Source organism: Tamandua tetradactyla, chromosome 4 (assembly GCF_023851605.1).
Source record: "Tamandua tetradactyla isolate mTamTet1 chromosome 4, mTamTet1.pri, whole genome shotgun sequence".
NCBI lineage: Eukaryota > Metazoa > Chordata > Mammalia > Pilosa > Myrmecophagidae > Tamandua > Tamandua tetradactyla.
The window spans coordinates 52,677,848-52,698,553 of record NC_135330.1 but is presented as its reverse complement, the minus strand read 5'-3'; the positions used below and the strand labels follow the sequence as shown (position 1 = coordinate 52,698,553).

The 20,706-nt window shown below is 35.5% G+C and overlaps 1 protein-coding gene and 1 pseudogene across 5 annotated transcripts in view; both read left to right on the top strand.

The window, feature by feature from the left end:
• Positions 1-20,706, top strand: part of KCNT2 (potassium sodium-activated channel subfamily T member 2) — a 450,533-nt gene that overhangs the window by 131,767 nt on the left and 298,060 nt on the right. For all 5 annotated transcript variants that reach the window (XM_077157297.1, XM_077157299.1, XM_077157298.1 and 2 more), the window contains exons 4-5: positions 12,393-12,441; positions 14,878-14,937. In XM_077157297.1, the coding sequence (XP_077013412.1) occupies positions 12,393-12,441; positions 14,878-14,937 (109 nt within the window). The remainder of the gene's footprint in view (positions 1-12,392; positions 12,442-14,877; positions 14,938-20,706) is intronic.
• Positions 16,255-20,190, top strand: LOC143679087 (immunoglobulin-binding protein 1-like; annotated as a pseudogene).

The following is a 20,706-nucleotide window of genomic DNA, read 5'->3' as shown; positions in this document are numbered from 1 at the left end:
AGTCCTCTCTCCTGGATGATTTCAGACACACCGCCAACTCGGGGTTTTTTCGCCCACTGTTCCTTCTGCCTAGAATTCCCTTCCACCAGATACCATAAGGTCCACTTCCTCAGATCTTTACTCGAAGTCACATTTACAGTGAAGCCTTACTTAAAAATCCTATTTAAATTGCAATCGCTTTCCAAGACTTCATATTTCCCTTATCTCTTTACTTTTTTCAATTGCCTTTATCTTTTTACGTAGTCAACATGGTTTGTTTATTGTGTTTTCTGTTTATTTCATTTATATTGGAATTGTGTATACCATGAGGGCGTGAGTTAGTATCTGGATCCCCAGGTCCTGGCACAAAGAAGGCACTTAATTTTATTAAATGAACCAATAAATAGATGAGTAAATAAAGGTCCTTTATAATCTAACCTCTGTTTACCTTACTTTGCCAGCCTCCTACTCCAGCCACGCTGATCTACTCAAAGTAACTTAAACGTATTCTACTTTCTTTTGTCTCTGAGGGGTGTTTGAACATTTAACTCCTTCAAAATCTGTTTTCCACTCCTGCTCCTCACTGCCCACCATTTTTGGACTCGATGCAGGATTCTAAGATCTATAGGGTAACAATTTCTTGTATTACACTTTCTTGAAAACTGTGCCTGACATCATTCTCTACGGATGAGCTCTCTTCTAGGTTAGGGATGGTTTTTGAAGACTTTCTGAGTAACCCCCTCATATTGTTGTGACAATACCTAACATATGGCCTTTGATTTCTGTTCATGTTCCACTCTCTCTCTCTCTGTGTTCATGGAGGGCAAAGATCATGTTTGTTTGCTTTGTAGCTCTCAAACTTAGTATAGGATTTGGGGTGGGGGTTGGGGCCGGTGAATATTGCCAAATAAATGGAATTATGCTCAATAGTGTTATTGGTTGTACTTACTTTACAACTGAGAATTGCTTAAAAATATTACCTAGTTGCCAGTGCATATTATATTTGTTATATTTTTCAGCCAATGTATTCTTAAAAAAGCTGTACTTTATAAATCCTTCTTAAATCATATCAGTTGTTTTTAAAATTTGATAACATAAATATTATATATACAAATATTATATATATATTAAGGAGACCTAAAAATCATAAAATGAGGCACGGTGGATTGTTCTAAGGGTAAGGGGGCATGGGGGGGTTAATGATAGCAGAGTAAAATTATATTACTTGAAAACACTAAGAGGAACCAAGTTCCCTAGAATTAACTTCTATACAATATTACTAAGAATACTGAGCTCTAATTATAGAGGATATACATTTGTGAAATCAAATTACTGCAATTAAAAAAACATAACACAATAAATTATCATTCCATTTGAATAAAATGTTCTGTTCAGTGCCCAATGTCAGTGCAGTATTGGTTTATGAAAAACAGAAGTGGGCTTTATGGACACAGGCTCTATTTCAAAATGAGATTAATTCAGCAAGGAGATTTATTTAATTAGGACTTCTGACATGGATAAAGCTACAAATATTTTATATTGCTTTGCTTTATTTTTTAAGTTCATTCTAGGAGTTATAGTTGATATGAACATGTTGCAGATATGGGCAAACTTAAAAGATAGGAAAAAGCATTTTACGTTTAAATGTATGAAATTGTCCATATGACAAGTACCGATGTACACGCATTCTGTCTCAAGTGACTAGAGTTGTTAGCAAAAGAAACATGTCTTCAGCATGTAATTTATGAATTGTATTGAAAGATGAGCCATAAGCATTGATCCACTGGTTCCTCATGCTTTTCAAACTGCATCCTTCCCACTTTTAAAATAGACAAGTGATTATTAGTTTTTAAAATCAGGTGATAGAGCAAAACCTAAGAAGCACATGACTGTGCTTATATTTTGTGATGTTTGGATTTGCATTTAAAATCAGTGCCTAATATAGCAACATGTGTTCAGGTGATATTCAAATTTTAAAGATTATTTTTTTCCTTAGGGTAAAAATTTTAGGATAAAAAATTTTTTCCTTAGGGTAAAAAATTTTAACAAATTTTAAAAGAAAAAAATAAAATTTTGAAAATAGATCTTAAGTAATTTGTCAAAAAAGGAATGGAAATCATAATGTAGAACCTTAACACAATTTTCTCCTTTTATGCTATTGTTTAATGAGTAAATTAAAGTCGTAGCAAATGCTCTAAATGTTAATTGCAAAATTTAAGAAGATATTTTTTCATTGTTTCTTAAAGAATCTAGTGCTGGTGTTCCTGATCATATGTTGGCTATATGGTGATTCACACAAATGTACCTAGACACATACATAAACATGATATGGTAAGGATATTTGCCTCCATATTTTAGGATATTATACTTCCTTTAATGCAACACAAGTAACATTAGTTTTGTTTTGTTTTGCTTTATTTTTGGAGAGTTGTCAAACTTTGAGTTCATCTTGAGTTTGTTATCCACAAATCTTTTTAGATGAATTATGTCGATTCTTTTAGATGAATTATATCCCACAGATTGACCCTGTTAAATTCATATGAGTATTTATTTACCAGCAAATTTATCTTGATAATTAAAGGTCCACCACTTGACTGCCACTCCAGCTGCCAAAACTGATCTGGCACTTTCAGCAGCTACTTGTCTTACAATATTATATGTATAGTTTTTATCAATGACTTTTTTTTTCTTTTCATGGTAATTTTTTTTTTTTACATAATGTATGGTCCCTTTTATTTTTTAATTTTTTATATTTTTTTATTAACAGAAAAAAAAAAAAGAAATTAACCCAACATTTAGAAATCATGCCATTCTACATATGCAATCAGTAATTCTTAACATCATCACATAGATGCATGATCATCATTTCTTAGTACATTTGCATCGGTTTAGAAGAACTACCAACACACCAGAAAAAGATATAGAATGTTAATGTAGAGAAAAGAAATAAAAGTAATAATAATAGTAAAAAAAACAAACAAACAAACAAAAAAAGCCTATAGCTCAGATGCAGCCTCATTCAGTGTTTTAACATGATTACTTTACAATTAGGTATTATTGTGCTGTCCATTTTTGAGTTTTTGTATCTAGTCCTGTTGCACAGTCTGTATCCCTTCAGCTCCAATTACCCATTATCTTACCCTGTTTCTAACTCCTGCTGGACTCTGTTACCAATGACATATTCCAAGTTTATTCTCGAATGTCGGTTCACATCAGTGGGACCATACAGTATTTGTCCTTTAGTTTTTGGCTGGACTCACTCAGCATAATGTTCTCTAGGTCCATCCATGTTATTACATGCTTCATTAGTTTATCCTGTCTTAAAGCTGCATAATATTCCATCGTATGTATATACCACAGTTTGTTTAGCCACTCATCTGTTGATGGACATTTTGGCTGTTTCCATCTCTTTGCAATTGTAAATAACACTGCTATAAACATTGGTGTGCAAATGTCCGTTTGTGTCTTTGCCCTTAAGTCCTTTGAACAGATACCCAGCAATGGTATTACTGGGTCGTATGGCAATTCTATATTCCGTTTTTTGAGGGACAGCCAAACTGCCTTCCACAGTGGTTGCACCATTTGACATTCCCACCAACAGTGGATAAGTGTGCCTCTTTCTCCGCATCCTCTCCAGCACTTGTCATTTTCTGTTTTGTTGATAATGGCCATTCTGGTGGGTGTGAGATGATATCTCATTGTGGTTTTGATTTGCATTTCTCTAATGGCCAGGGACATTGAGCATCTCTTCATGTGCCTTTTGGCCATTTGTATTTCCTCTTCTGAGAAGTGTCTGTTCAAGTCCTTTTCCCATTTTGTAATTGGGTTGGCTGTCTTTTTGTTGTTGAGTTGAACAATCTCTTTATAAATTCTGGATACTAGACCTTTATCTGATATGTCATTTCCAAATATTCTCTCCCGTTGTGTAGGCTGTGTTTCTACTTTCTTGATGAAGTTCTTTGATGCACAAAAGTGTTTAATTTTGAGGAGCTCCCATTTATTTATTTCCTTCTTCAGTGCTCTTGCTTTAGGTTTAAGGTCCATAAAACCGCCCCCAATTGTAAGTTTCATAAGATATCTCCCTACATTTTCCTCTAACTGATATATGGTCTTAGACCTAATGTTTAGATCTTTGATCCATTTTGAGTTAACTTTTGTATAGTGTGTGAGATATAGATCTTCTTTCATTCTTTTGCATATGGATATCCAGTTCTCTAGGCACCATTTATTGAAGAGACTGTTCTGTCCCAGGTGAGTTGGCTTGACTGCCTTATCAAAGATCAAATGTCCATAGATGAGAGGGTCTATATCTGAGCACTCTATTCAATTCCATTGGTCGATATATCTATCTTTATGCCAATACCATGCTGTTTTGACCACTGTGGCTTCATAATATGCCTTAAAGTCTGGCAGCGTGAGACCTCCAGCTTCGTTTTTTTTCCTCAAGATACTTTTAGCAATTCGGGGCACCCTGCCCTTCCAGATAAATTTTGCTTATTGGTTTTTCTATTTCTGAAAAATAAGTTGTTGGGATTTTGATTGGTATTGCATTGAATCTCTAGATCAATTTAGGTAGGATTGACATCTTAACTATATTTAGTCTTCCAATCCATGAACACGGTATGCCCTTCCATCTATTTAGGTCTTCTGTGATTTCTTTTAGCAGTTTTTTGTAGTTTTATTTATATAGGTTTTTTGTCTCTTTAGTTAAATTTATTCCTAGGTATTTTATTCTTTTAGTTGCAATTGTAAATGGGATTCGTTTCTTGATTTCTCCCTCAGCTTGTTCATTACTAGTGTATAGAAATGCTACAGATTTTTGAATGTTGATCTTGCAACCTGCTACTTTGCTGTACTCATTTATTAGCTCTAGTAGTTTTGTTGTGGATTTTTCCGGGTTTTCGACGTATAGTATCATATCATCTGCAAACAGTGATAGTTTTACTTCTTCCTTTCCAATTTTGATGCCTTGTATTTCTTTTTCTTGTCTAATTGCTCTGGCTAGAACCTCCAACACAATGTTGAATAATAGTGGTGATAGTGGACATCCTTGTCTTGTTCCTGATCTTAGGGGGAAAGTTTTCAATTTTTCCCCATTGAGGATGATATTAGTTGTGGGTTTTTCATATATTCCCTCTATCATTTTAAGGAAGTTCCCTTGTATTCCTATCTTTTGTAGTGTTTTCAACAGGAAAAGATGTTGAATCTTGTCAAATGCCTTCTCTGCATCAATTGAGATGATCATGTGATTTTTCTGCTTTGATTTGTTGATATGGTGTATTACATTAATTGATTTTCTTATGTTGAACCATCCTTGCATACCTGGGATGAATCCTACTTGGTCATGATGTATAATTCTTTAAATGTGTTGTTGATACGATTTGCTAGAATTTTATTGAGGATTTTTGCATCTATATTCATTAGAGAGATTGGTCTATAGTTTTCTTTTTTTGTAATATCTTTGCCTGGTTTTGGTATGAGGGTGATGTTTGCTTCGTAAAATGAATTAGGTAGTTTTCCCTCCACTTCAATTTTTTTGAAGAGTTTGAGGAGAGTTGGTACTAATTCTTTCTGGAATGTTTGATAGAATTCACATGTGAAGCCGTCTGGTCCTGGACTTTTCTTTTTAGGAAGCTTTTGAATGACTAATTCAATCTCTTTACTTGTGATTGGTTTGTTGAGGTCATCTATTTCTTCTTGAGTCAAAGTTGGTTGTTCATGTCTTTCCAGGAACCCGTCCATTTCATCTAAATTGTTGTATTTATTAGCGTAAAGTTGTTCATAGTATCCTGTTATTACCTCCTTTATTTCTGTGAGGTCAGTAGTTATGTCTCCTCTTCCATTTCTGATCTTATTTATTTGCATCCTCTCTCTTTTTCTTTTTGTCAATCTTGATAAGGGCCCATCAATCTTATTGATTTTCTCATAGAACCACCTTCTGGTCTTATTGATTTTCTCTATTGTTTTCATGTTTTCAATTTCATTTATTTCTGCTCTGATCTTTGTTATTTCTTTCCTTTTGCTTGCTTTGGGATTAGTTTGCTGTTCTTTCTCCAGTTCTTCCAAGTGGACAGTTAATTCCTGCATTTTTGCCTTTTCTTCTTTTCTGATATAGGCATTTAGGGCAATAAATTTCCCTCTTAGCACTGCCTTTGCTGCATCCCATAAGTTTTGATATGTTGTGTTTTCATTTTCATTCGCCTCGAGGTATTTGCTAATTTCTCTTGCAATTTCTTCTTTGACCCATTTGTTGTTTAAGAGTGTGTTGTTGAGTCTCCATGTATTTGTGAATTTTCTGGCACTCCGCCTGTTATTGATTTCCAACTTCATTCCTTTATGATCCGAGAAAATGTTGCGTATGATTTCAATCTTTTTAAATTTGTTGAGACTTGCTTTGTGACCCAGCATATGGTCTATCTTTGAGATGATCCATGAGCACTTGAGAAAAAGGTGTATCCTGCTGTTGTGGGATGTAATGTCCTATAAATGTCTGTTAAGTCTAGCTCATTTACAGTAATATTCAGATTGTCTATTTCTTTATTGATCCTCTGTCTATATGTTCTGTCCATTGATGAGAGTGGTGAATTGAAGTCTCCAACTCTTATGGTATATGTGTCTATTTCCCTTTTCAGTGTTTGCAGTGTATTCCTCACGTATTTTGGGGCATTCTGGTTCAGTGCGTAAATATTTATGATTGTTATGTCTTCTTGTTTAATTGTTCCTTTTATTAGTAGGTAGTGTCCTTCTTTGTCTCTTTTAACTGTTTTACATTTGAAGTCTAATTTGTTGGATATTAGTATAGCCGCTCCTGCTCTTTTCTGGTTGTTATTTGCATGAAATATCTTTTCCCAACCTTTCACTTTCAACCTATATTTATCTTTGGGTCTAAGATGTGTTTCCTGTAGACAGCATATAGAAGGATCCTGTTTTTTTAATCCATTCTGCCAGTCTACGTCTTTTGATTGGGGAATTCAGTCCATTAACATTATGTGTTATTACTTTTGGAAAATATTTTCCTCTACCATTTTGCCTTTTGTATTATGTATATCATATCTGACTTTCCTTCTTTCTACACTCTTCTCCACACCTCTCTCTTCTGTCTTTTCGTATCTGACTCTAGTGCTCCCTTTAGTATTTCTTGCAGAGCTGGTCTCTTGGTCACAAATTCTCTCAGTGACTTTTTGTCTGAGAATGTTTTAATTTTTCCTCATTTTTGAAGGACGATTTTGCTGGATATAGGAGTCTTGGTTGGCAGTTTTTCTCTTTTAGTAATTTAAATATATCATCCCACTGTCTTCTAGCTTCCATGGTTTCTGCTGAGAAATCTACACATAGTCTTATTGGGTTTCCCTTGTATGTGATGGATTGTTTTTCTCTTGCTGTTTTCAAGATCCTCTCTTTCTCTTTGACCTCTGACATTCTAACTAGTAAGTGTCTTGGAGAATGCCTATTTGGGTCTAATCTCTTTGGGGTGTGCTGCACTTCTTGGATCTGTAATTTTAGGTCTTTCATAAGAGTTGGGAAATTTTCCGTGATAATTTCTTCCATTAGTTTTTCTCCTTTTCCCTTCTTTTCTCCTTCTGGGACACCCACAACACGTATATTTGTGCGGTTCATATTGTCCTTGAGTTCCCTGATACCCTGTTCAAATTTTTCCATTCTTTTCCGGATAGTTTCTGTTTCTTTTTGGAATTCAGATGTTCCATCCTCCAAATCACTAATTCTATCTTCTGTCTCTTTAAATCTGTCATTGTAGGTATATATTGTTTTTTCCATCTTTTCTACTTTATCCTTCACTTCCATAAGCTCTGTGATTTGTTTTTTCAGTTTTTCTATTTCTTCTTTTTGTTCAGCCCATGTCTTCTTCATGTCCTCCCTCAATTTATCGATTTCGTTTTTGAAGAGGTTTTCCATTTCTGTTCGTATATTCAGCATTAGTTGTTTCAGCTCCTGTATCTCATTTGATCTATTGGTTTGTTCCTTTGACTGGGCCATATTTTCAGTTTTCTGTGCGTGATCCGTTATCTTCTGCTGGCGTCTGGGCATTTAGTTAGATTTCCCTGGGTGATGGACCCAACGGGTTGAAAGATTTTTCTGTGAAATCTCTGGGTTCTGTTTTTCTTATCCTGCCCAGTAGGTGGTGCTCGTGGCACACGTTTGTCTGCGGGTTCCACCAGTAAAAGGTGCTGTGGGTCCTTTAACTTTGGAAAACTCTCGCTGTGGGGGAGGTTCGCCAACCGAAGCGGCTTGGAAGAGTGCCAGCCGGCTCGGGGGTCCGAACGGGGGGAGATTGCTGGCTGCCGCAGCACGGGAGAGCGCCCAACCAAATTTCCTCGTCGGCCCGGGGCACCAAGCATGGCAGGAGGGCACCAGCCGCCGCAGCCCTGGAGAGTGCACCGTTCCCAGCCAGACCGGGGAGTCACGTGTTTGGAAGGGACCCCCCGGTCACCGTTCTCCATGGTCTGGGGATTTCCGACCCAACTCTCTCAGTTGGTCCGAGGGTCTCGCGTGTTGGGGGTGCTAGCCGCCGTGCCCTGAGGGGACCGCCTGCCCAATTCTGCCAGCTGGCCTGGGAAGGAGGAAGGGAGGGACTCCGGCTGCTTACCGTCCCGCCCGGGAAGCCCGCGTCCCCCAGCGATCTCACCAAAGCTGGTTCTCCCAGACAGTCAGCCGTTCCAGGATGCGGTATGCCGTCCCTTTGATTTCCGTCATGGCTCCGGGAGCTGCTCTGTATCTTCTCCACTCCCCCAGTAGCTGTTCTGGAGGAGGAAAGGTGAGGGTGGCAAGGCTGTCGAGGCCGGTGGCGGACAAACCAGTGAAGGCGGAAAAGGGCACGGTGGTGGTTGGAGAGCCGCCGGAGCAGGAGGAGAAAGGGAAGGATAAGATGGCAGATGGAGCGCCGCTGGAGCAGAAGGGGAAAGAGGAGGGCAAGATGGCGGCGGGAACACCGCTGGCGGAGAAGGTGGGAGAGGAGGGCTGGCTGGCTGGCGGTGGGAGCGCCGCCGGCAGAGAAAGAGGGAGAGGAGGGCTGGCTGGCTGGCGGCTGGAGCGCCGCCGGCGGAGAAAGAGGGAGAGGAGGGCTGGCTAGCTGGCGACGGGAGCGCCACCGGCTGAGAAAGAGGGAGAGGAGGGCTGGCTGGCTGGCGGCGGGAGTGCTGCCGGCGGAGAAAGAGGGAGAGTAGGGATGGCTGGCTGGCAGCGGGAGCGCCGCCGGCGGAGAAAGAGCTTTTCATGGTAATTTTTGTTGGTTGCGTTGTCATTGATGCTACTTTAATTCCCCATCATTGGATATTTAGGTAGATTTCAGGGTTTTTCCAACTATATATATATATAAAATATATATATAATATATATAATGTTGCAGCAAATATTTCTAGACATGTTTTCTTTCCTTCTAGAGCTTTTTATCAATGGGATTGAACTTCATTTGGAATTATGGCTTGGCTGTAGTTTCAGTTTTACCCCTCATTTGTTTTGGAGGTCACCAAGAAATGTGCACTTCATTTCTGCATTATTTTTCATGAAAAAAATATTTTTATGAAAAAAACACTAGCTTTTTACCAAAATTTACATACTGGCCTTCCATGTATTTATCCAATTTAATGCTTGTGGAATGGATGGAAAAAATGGTTTTACACTGGAGGTCTCTTACCGTTGAAACTTTTATATCACAGATATATAGAAGTGCTTCTGTGGATTACCAAAACTTTTCCTCAGGATTTAGCCTTTTAAAAAAAAAAAGTCAGGTATTTTTTTCAAAATCCTCTTTAAATTTAGATACGCTATGTTATTTCCATGACCTACGAAGATAATATCCCAGCTCAAAGTAATTAGCTTTTACGAAATCAATGTCAATGACCAATTTCCCTTTGAAGGCACTCACAAACTTCTGCTCTGCAGTTTATTTCATAATTTTTCCTGCTTTGCTATCTATTGATGATTTAGTTGTTTTGCAGCATGTCATTTTTCTATCTAGAAGAATTTGTGCATATGCCTCTCTTCACTCTTATCTTTCCTTGGTCTGATTTCTCAAATATCACTGAGAATATAAGAGAAACATTTTGGCAAAGATTGTATTGCTTTACTCATTAGCCAAACATTGTCTTTATAGCACCATCCATTCATTTATTTTGAGTGCCAAGCATACTATATGCATCCACTTAACAAGTTGTTGGGATTCCAATGGTGAGTTAAATTGACATAATATTTGATCTTAACATAGAGACAGACAGTAAAAAAAATGTACAGAACAATGTTCACAGCTTAGTGTAGAGACAAAAATAAGTTAAACATGTATTTTTTAAATATATATATATATAAATTAAGTTTACAAATATATATAAAATAACAACTGAGATGAGTATCATGAGAGGTATGGTGAGTGACATGCCCTGAGAGTGGCCACACTGAGCAGGCCAGAAGCCTCAGTGAAGATTTCCCTTAGTAAAAGATGGTTGAATTAAGAACTCCAAGCAAAGGAGAGTATTTTAAACCGGCTTGTGGTAGGACTGAACATACCACAGTTGGATAAGCCTAAGAACACCATGATAATGATTTTTTTAAATGAAATTTTATTGAGATATATTATATATTCACATACCATATAGTCACCCAAAGTGTACCATTGGTGGCTCACAGTTAGCGTCATATGGCTGTGCATTCATCATCACAATTGATTTTTGAACATTTTCATTATTCCAAAAAGAGTAGAAATGATAATAAAAAGAAAAAAGAAAAGAAAAAGAAACACCCCAAACATCCCATATCCCCCATACTCTCCTGTTATTTATTATGTTTGATCTTTATTTTTATACTCTTTTATCCACATACTGGATAAAAGGAATGTCAGTCATAAGATTTTCACAATCACATGGTCTCTCTGTTAAAGCTGTCTAGTCATACAATCATATTCAAGAATCAAGGCTACTACATTGCATTCAACAGTTTCAGGTATTCCCTTTAGCTACCTTAATACGCCAAAAAATGAAAAGGGATAAAAAGGATTTTGATTTTTATCCAAACAGAAGTGCAAAGTCAATAAGCTGCGAGGGACATGGTCTCAAACACATTTTGAAAGATTCAGTGTAGTTGTAGTTAGAAAAAAAATTGTGGAAGTCAAAGTAGATGTGGAGTACCAGTTGGTAGTCTTTTGTAGTAGTTCACGTGTGAAAATAAGATAAGGATGATTGTGATGGTGGAGGTGAAAAGAATTGAAATGAATTCTGTAGAAATTGGAAAGAGAAGGTGTGGCAACTAATGGATTAAGAATTTATAAATTTCTGAGATACTTATGTTTTGGGATAGTTGAACACAATGGGATTTGGTACTATTACTGAGATATGAAAAAGTGAAAGAGGAACAGTTTTGAGGAGAAATATCACACATTTGGTTTGGAGTAACTGAAGATTCTTAACCAGTTATATAAGATATTCTGGAACTCCAGGGTGCTTTGGTCTAATACACTAGGTATATAACTTTTTAAAATTTTACAATCTTTTTAAAATAAGACATTTTTTTTAAGTTCATTTGTCCCTGTTATTGGTTAACATATTTCAAAAAAGGACATGACTTAAGGACTTAAAATGCACTTAATATTTTGTGGAAATCCTGTTGTATTTCATAACTATAAAGAGGAGATGAGTTTGATTTGGTTTGGCTTGGTTTGACTTTCAGGGTTTTTATTTACATTTTTGATAACACAATGAAATGATGTCATTTTTTGCTCTGAGTATATTACTAGGAATGACTTCCGTTTGAATCAACTCCATACCAAATGACAGAGACAAGAGTAGAATACAGAAAGTGGAAAAATAACTGATGGGGCATTGAAAATGTTATAGTCCTCTCTGCAGATTATAAACAATTTCTAACACTAGAAATGAGTTCACTTTAAGGGATGTTTAAGGACCGGCACTCCTTGTCTTGCATAATGTTCTACACTATTCCTGACCACATGTTTTTGGTGTTATGGTAATTATTTTATAAAAATCTGAGTTACTGACTTTAATTTTTATTTCTTGTCCAGTTGAATTTGTATTACTCAAATTTTAACAGCTTTAAAATGACGAATTGGCAGAATTTACACAAGATCTTCAAATGTTAGAGTTTACATTACACCTTTAAATGACTTTTCAGTGAAGAATAATACAGAGTTTGAGATTTTTCTACCCTGTCCTAATCATCCTTTAAATAATGACCTATTATCTTTTCATACATTATTAACATGCAGTTAAAAAAGATACTAAAAATTGTTTTATTCTGAAATAAGATTAAAGTCATGCTTATTTTAATTTTGATATTTTGTCTTTTCTATGCTAGCAGTGTTTAAATGTTTAAAAATTTAGTTGGATTTTTAAAATAAATGGAGTTCTCACTCCTTTTTTCTTACTAACATATTCTCATTCTTTTCATAGGTCTCATATATTTTGGGTGAACAGAAGTCTGCCTTTATGGGGCTTGCAGGTTATGTACAATTTTGCTTGATTCCTATACTTTGGCAGTTTAATCATGCCTCACAGAAATACAATTAGAGAGAAAACTATTGATATTCAAGATGTTTGTCTAGCTGTTGAGTTAATTTGGATGCCTATCTTAGGTTAACCTTTTTATTCTTTTCATTCTGCTTGCCTGAGCTCTGCACTTTAGCTTTTGAGAATTTCCTGGTGTTCAGGATTAGGCTTCAAAGAGCTTCTGAGAAAAACAAAGTAAACCAGTTTTTCATGTTCCATGAGTTTCCCCAAATTACTTAAGGTGCCCCTGTTATATAATCTCGGAAATACTAATCAAAAACCCTTCACAATGTTTTCCTTTTTTTACATTATGTTCTCAGTGTTTAGAACATGGTAGAATCTCAGTAAGTAATGTTAAATGACTAAACAAATGAAAACATGGCTCATGTCATCAATGGTAAGAAATTGGTTGCTAAGAAAATATTTTTGTCTGAATAACATAAAAAGAGTATTTCCTAGTATTAAAGGAGTCCTCAAGAAAGAATAGAAAATACGAGAGAGAACAACATGTCTGAATTGTATTATTGAGGAGTCCCCTAGAGTCCCCCTCACCTCTTCTTCATTCCTTTTATTGCTGAATCCCAGCCTCAGCAGACTTGTTAAAAGGTCCCATATTCTCTACACCTGTCTCCCTCCTATAGCTCCATTTTATTTTATACAAATTAATGCAAGTTTGTATTAACACAAATTAATTAGAAGGATCAAGTCACTAACATGGGACAAAATTGGAGGTTTAAAGACAGCTGAAAGAAATGGAAGAAATCCAAGATGTAACTTCTTATGAAATGACCTTTAAGCAACTTTTAAATCAAATGTAGTTTTTAGGTTTGGTTTACATTTTAAAGTCATGATGACTGCGAGATCTGTGCACATATGTGACAACAAAATATTTTAAATATGTTTGCATTGTGATTGTAACCATGGAATCGATTTTGTTTTGTTTGAATATTCACCATTTGTTGCTTTTGTATTGAGTGCTTTATTACAACTGCTGTTGCAATGTCATATTATTTTACAAGTAATCCTTTTCAAATATTGAAAAGTATTCATTAAAATATGTAGTATTTTAATCTCTGCGCTAGATCAGAGCTCTAATCTCTGAGCTGATATTTTATGAAGTCAATATATTGAAATATATTTTGATTTATTAAGACTTCTTTTATTTAATAGCGATATTTTTAAATAATAATACTCATTTGTAAATAATATTATCACTGATTTCTAAATCAATGATTTAGAAATCACTGGAAAGAAAAACATTTGCTGTGATGCTGTTCTAGAAACTATCTAGCTCTGTGTGCTTCTAGAAAAGAGCATGGCTGATTTTGATAGAAGACATGTGCAAAAAATCCAAGAGGTGTGAGGTTTTTTTTTAATCACAGCATCATAGCAATCCTGGCAACTGCATGTGCTTCTGAATATATTTTCCTTATGTTGCCATGCATCCATCTGTTTTTGTTGTTCTCAATTTTTAAAATCTATTTCAATTGAAGTCTTTTATTCTAACAGTCTTCTGTTAGAAAAATTTAAGCCTCCAAAGCATTTGACTTTCTTTTCCAGATTTGTTTTAAACCTCAAAAATAAATATACTTGTTATCTGGGTCATTTCCTGTTTATGTTTGCTTATTTTTATGCTATTCATTTATCTTAAGGTGCTAAGAATCTAAGAGAATAAACTGGATATCTTTTCCAGCTTTTTTATTTTTCTGTTATTTTTTCTTTTGGCAGTTAAGATATGGCAATTGTATATATGATGAGGAATACAGAGACAGATGAAAAGTTGTCCAGGAGAATATAGAACTAGTACTTCCAGCTGCAGAAGGGGACTGGGATATGAAGTTCATTCAAATATAATCTGAAAGTATATTGAAGTGCCAGTGTCGACTATTTTCTTTAGTGTAGAAAGATGTGGATGATTCATATTATATGAGGTATCTGATAGGAATGTACATACTCAGTGAAGTTTCTATTCTTTTATTTTCTGTATTTTATGAGATGGACTTCAGTATTTGGTAGATGTGATAGAGGAAGTGGTTGTGGTATTCCTGGGAGAGGGAAGGTGTTTGTAATTGCATGTTACAAACTCCTCTCAAAACCGTATTTTTTTGCATATCATTACAAAGTCTAGTCACTCTGACTATTCTGTTCTCACCTTTACATTGGGAATTGTACCTAAAAGGTTTTTATTAAGGAGTATTACGAATCACAAACTGAGCAGTAGTGAAAGGGTCAGGAAACGTTGGCCTGTGGTCTATCACCTGTTTACAGAAACTAAATTTTCATATGGCATTTAAAAAATTAAAGCACATATTTAATTATTAAAATATGATCATGAGTTTATATTTTAAATTTATTGCATTTTCTCATTAAAGTACAATTTATATTTTAGGTTTCAGTGGCATTGATAAGTCTATTTGAAACCATACTCCTTGGTTATCTCAGTTATAAGGTAAGTTATTTTACTTAGAAGTTTTCTGTTGATAAAACTCATTACTATCATTCACTCATTATGTCCACATTTATAATTCATACTCAGGGGTAAGACAAGCTCTTAAAGTACTCTAATTGTTTTGGGCCTTTCAATATGTGATAAGAAAATAAAGTAATATAATAATGTTTCCCTTGGTAGCTTAAAATTACTTCACTAATCCGTATCAGTTGGATTTTGTTTACGTTAATAGTGAGATAAGCAAATGAAATGATCTGATATTTCATGTTCTCAACCTCTTTTCCTGACTTATACAAAAAACCCTGAGGGAGCAAAAGCATGCCTGTTAGGAATTATTTTAATGAGCACTCTAATTTTTAAGAAGGGTGTTGATGCAAGTTCTTAACAAGTATTTGTTGAGCTTCTATATGAAGAGTTCCATACTGTGTATCATATAATTTATTGTCTCAAAGGGTTTATAATTTAGAAATGAGTATGGGCAGGAGAAAATTATACAGATAAAAATAATACAAAGCAGAATATAATAGATACTTTCAGTGAGGTCCAATTAAAGTGTTATTGGTTCATATAGAGAGACAATATTTGGGATGGAAAGGAAAAACTTAAGCAGCAGTCTTAAATCATAAGTGGTTTCAATGAAAAGTCAGGAAAATAAACATGATTAGAATTAGTAAAGGCATAAAAGAAGTAATAAAAGAAGTAATATGCATAAAAATTGGGAGAAAATAGAGGTGTTTAATTTTACCAAAATATGGGAAATTTGGTTAAATATTGCTGGAAAGAGTTTTGGACAACATTGTGGGGTCCTTGCACAGCAACATGGATTGGATGTTGATGGGTGTTGAACATGAGAGTTCTGTGATTGTAAATGAGCTTTACAAATCTCAGTTCAGAGCCTTTGTGAAGCATTGGTCAAAGGGACCTCACACACTGAAGGCCATATTCCCAGTAAGGATACAATTGCATTCAGAAAGGAAAACCAGGAATACTTGTTGGTCTGGGTGGAGGGCATACAGAATTGACATATCTGATGTATAATAATTTATGGAGATAGAAAGAAAAGAAATCATCAACTGTTTGGCCAAGATAGGAGTGGAGAAGGAAAAAGTAAAATGGGAAGAATGACTGGGAATATGGAAGTAAAACTACAAAAGGAATTTTATGAAGAAGAGGAATCAGGTTGGGATCAGGTTAGATGTAGTAATTGAATTGGTTTTAGAAATAATGAATTTGAGGTGTTGTACAAACTGATAGACCTGACATACAGACAATTAGGAGGGAGGACCTAGAAATTACAGGGGAGAGATACTCGTTAAGATGGTAAAGAAAGCCGTGGGAGAATTAGCCATGGAAGAGATGTTTATGTTATGGTTGTTGGACAGAGAGTAGAACAATCAGGGAAGACAGAAACATTAAGAGATTAGACAGTTAGTGGAATGGTTGAGTGTCATAATCACGTATCATAAATTTTCAGTTAACTCTTTCTGTATCACTTTATCAACAAGTGTACTCAGAGTTATGTGTTTGGGAGGCTCTCAACTGTCATATCAATTTCTTTCCCACTTTCTAAAACAGGGTTGTAAAGACAACATGCCTTAGAATATTTTTTAAGTATAAATTTTAGAGCAAGAATTATTTTAAAACTCTTTCACCTTTTTTCTCTGAATTCATATTTTCTTTAGAAATCATCATCTTCTATTAAAAAATAAATCTGATTTTTAAGAAGGTGAGCTTGAGGACTAAGCAAGTATAAAAAGAAAAGAATGAGGGCTCTTCAAGAAATAAAGATAGATTGATTTTATATCTTTACGAAGAAATAGGACGTTAGAAATGTCTAGGAAAGAAAAATGTTAAATGAAAGCATGTAGACTCTGGGCAAAGTGTACAAAACTTGAGAAAAGGGTAAGGATAGAAATTAAATTATTTACTCTTTACCTGCAAAAAAATAACTGTTTCTGTAGAGAAATTGAGAGAAAAAAGCCCTAAATATATCAGGTCTACGAGCTTGTCCAACAGCACCTCATTCATTATTTCTGAAATGAGTTCCTTTACTATATCCAACCTGATCCCAACCTGATTCCTTTTCTTCATATATATATATATATATATATACCTCTTCTTGACTCGCTGGGGTGAGAGCTCACTGGGAATAGTAGAATGAGACAGGCAAGATTGCCTTAGGATAGAAGAAATCTATGTATCTGTTGAATAAGAGGACAGGCTAGAGGGGAAGAGAGAACAAATACAGGTAAAACAAGATTTATCAACAGTAATAAGCAGGACTAAGGATCTGAGTCTAATGATTAATTCTGGAAACTCTCCATTTTCTTCTGAGAGTAGAGAAGAATGAAATTGGTATGCGAGGGAATATCTTGAACCTAGAAGCCAGAGAGTTTACATAATGTAATCTTCTTTTCTCTATGTTTTGAAAGCCAGAACTGAGGATTTCGGCGATTAAAAAAGGATTTCAGACTCAAAAGAAACATTGATTTTTACCAGAATTCCCAGCCAGCCAGCTTCCCCTGGGTAATTCAGACTAGGAACTTCCACATCACCTTTCTGGCTTGTGGCATGCCCTGTGAGTTTGAACTTGTCCATCCGTACAGTCACATGAGCTGATTTCTTATAGTAAATTTCATATATAATCTCCCATTGGTTCCGTTTCTCTGGAGAACCTTGACTAATGCATATTCCAAGGAAATTCTCCAGCACTCTATTGAAGGATTCAAAAGAGTTCATGAGTTTGACTGCATTTGTAAGAGGAAAAAGGAGGTAATTTTTCTCTCGTCATAAATATATTTTAATTTTTTATCAACTGCTTTCAAAAGGACTGTATTTTTACACACATTTATTATAAAAATGAAATAAAAACAAATCCAAACACAATTTCCAAACCTCTAGGAACAAAAATTTTACACCTAGAATATTTTTGTTAAATCTGCTATACTTTTTGCTATAATCCCTTTTATAAAAAAAGCATCAATTTTGGAAATGTGATACCCAGAATGGTTTATTTCTGAAAAAGAACAAAGAATTTAATCTAGGACTTCAAGATGCATTGTTGAAGTTCTGGTAATTCTGCCTATTGTGCTCTGAAAATGGGAAATCTAAATATTGTTGCATTTATATTAAAAGATTGCTATAGGGTTACTTACACTATTTTAATAAATTGAAAAATTGCAAGTTTTGTGCCTTTTTCATTAAATATTTTAAACATAGGCATTCATAATATTTCAGAATAAAATATTTAAAAAATTTTTTGGCCTAACCTGGGCTAACAGCAAATAAGCGACCATAAGTCATATAGTGTTTTAAGTGTTTTTTTTAGTTATGTAAATAACTGCTCCAAACTTTCATTTTCTTTTATGATAAAAATAAAAAAATCGTGAGTCATTTTTTAGAAAATCATATACTTTCCTGGATTGTGTTGATTAACAAATGATATGTCCAGATCAAATATTGTAGAAGGGGTTAAGTAAAGTTCTTTTCTATTCTACTGAATTATGTTGATGAAAAGAGGAACACAGATATTGTTGCACACTTAGCACAAATAAAGGTAGCAATTAGCGTCCTTTGTTTTTTTATCAAAAAATTACCATTTGAAAGGAGATTAATGCTTTCTATCTTCTTCAGGAAATTAAGATGAAATGGAACAAGTATTTAGTATATTTTTGAAACACTTCGTGCCTGCCCTTTGAATTTTATTTCGTACTTCTCTGCATGGTGGCATTCTGAGGATGTGTGCTCCATTTTCATCCAAATTGCTTTTGTTCTGTGGATTTATATAAGTAATTCCAGTAGGAGTCCCTAATAATGAATGAAATTTCTGAATACTTTCTATATTTATTTTTCATACTTTGTGAAAACATCCCTAAATACAGAAGACAACCTGAGATCTTAGAATTAAACCCATTGAATGTAACTGAAAATATATGGATTTATTTTTAGCAATGAACACATTGCCACATGGTACAGTTTTAGACTATGAAAATTAGTCTTTGATGAAAATTTATTTACTTGCCACAAAATAAAAAGACAAGTTGCAGTAGTATGTAACGAGGTTGTAGGGGACTGGCACGCCAGATATGCCTATAGAAATATAATCTCTGTGATAGTGTGGTGGATGAATTGGAGTGAGGTAGGAAAAAATTAGTAGATCAATTAGCTTATGTAAAGGATAATGATAATTGAGTGAGAATGAGAACTAGGCAAATTTAAAACCTATTTTAGAGACATTTTCCAGGTTCTCCTGTTCCCCAAGATGGCAGCAGCAGAAGAAGTTACTGCTGCAGTGGCTCCCTGAAGTTTTCAAAACCAGCAAGCAGCTTCTAGATGAAGTGGAAGTCATGACTCAATGCACCAGCTCCTGGACAGTCCAGGATCAGATGTTCAAGGAACTGGATCTCCTTGAGAAGGCTGCTGAAATGATACTGCAGCTGGACTTATTCAGCAGAGGTGTAGACCTGGAAGAGATTGCTTCCACCAACCTGAAATACCTGATAGTGCCAGCATTTCAAGGAGCTCTCACCATGAATCAAGTCAACTCCACCAAGAGTCTAGATCATTTGCAGCTGGCTGGAGAACACTTTCTAAACTACTTAATTCAGTGTCATTACTATCATGTGGTGGAATTTGAGCTGCCCCAAATCAAGACCAACTCTACTGAAAATAAGCCTGTGAGCTCCTCCCTATCCTATCCTAATCTTGTTGCTATGGCATCTCAAGGACAGGCTAAGATACAGAGATATAAGCAACCGAATAAGGTGGAGCATAGATTTTCTACACTGAAATTTCTTGTGGAAAGTGGTGAAGCTGATGATAGGTGTGTTTGGAAATATTATTCCCTTCATCTTCAGAGGTATATTGATATCAGTTTGTAAGAGATTGAGAATATTGATCAGGAGATAAAAACCTTAAGAGAAAAAGATTCCTTATAAGAGTCATCATTTTCTTGCTCCTCTCTTCAAGACAGGCCTTCAATGAAACCTTTCATTCTCACTCAGCATATGGCACAAGTCAAGGTGTGGAGCCAGTTATCCAAGTCTGGCAACCATGACAGTGAATGACTGGTATGATCAGCATCGGTAATATGGAGCATTACCAGATCAAGGGATAGTCAAGACAACACCAGCAGAGTTCAAAAAGGCAACTCAACAGGATAAACTGGAGTAAAAGAAACAAGATACTGATGAGAAAATAGTACATAGAGCCCAGGAGTGGGATGACTGGAAGGACACCCATTCTAGAGGCTAATCTTCCCACAATGAGATAGGACTAGAGGTGACTCACATCTTCCCCTTCAAGGAAAGTTGTACCATTCTTCCCCTCCCTGGGCTCCTGCTTCAGTTGCATACAATGAAAGCAAGGATGCTTCATCTTTCTTTGCATTCAATAAAGTGTCAAATTATTAGGTGTGTATTTATACCCTTGATAATGAGCCACCAATCTTGTTTCCTTATTATGATATATTCTAAATTCTTAACTGAAAAGAAAGGAGCATGGAAGTGGCTTGGTATAATCAACAGCCATACAAATTTTCTTTATAAAATAATAAAGTCCTTTGTGGATACCCTAACCTCATCAAGATGACAAAGTGAGACACTTCAGGGCTCTGTCCTCTAACAGAAACTTTGAACAAACAGCAAGAACTGGCAGAAAATTATTTCTCAAAGCTCCAGAAAACAGTTAAAGGGTTGCAGTAACAAGGAAGCACCCAATCGAGAAAATTGCCACTTAAAAGCATAAGATCTCCTGGTTCTCTGACTAACC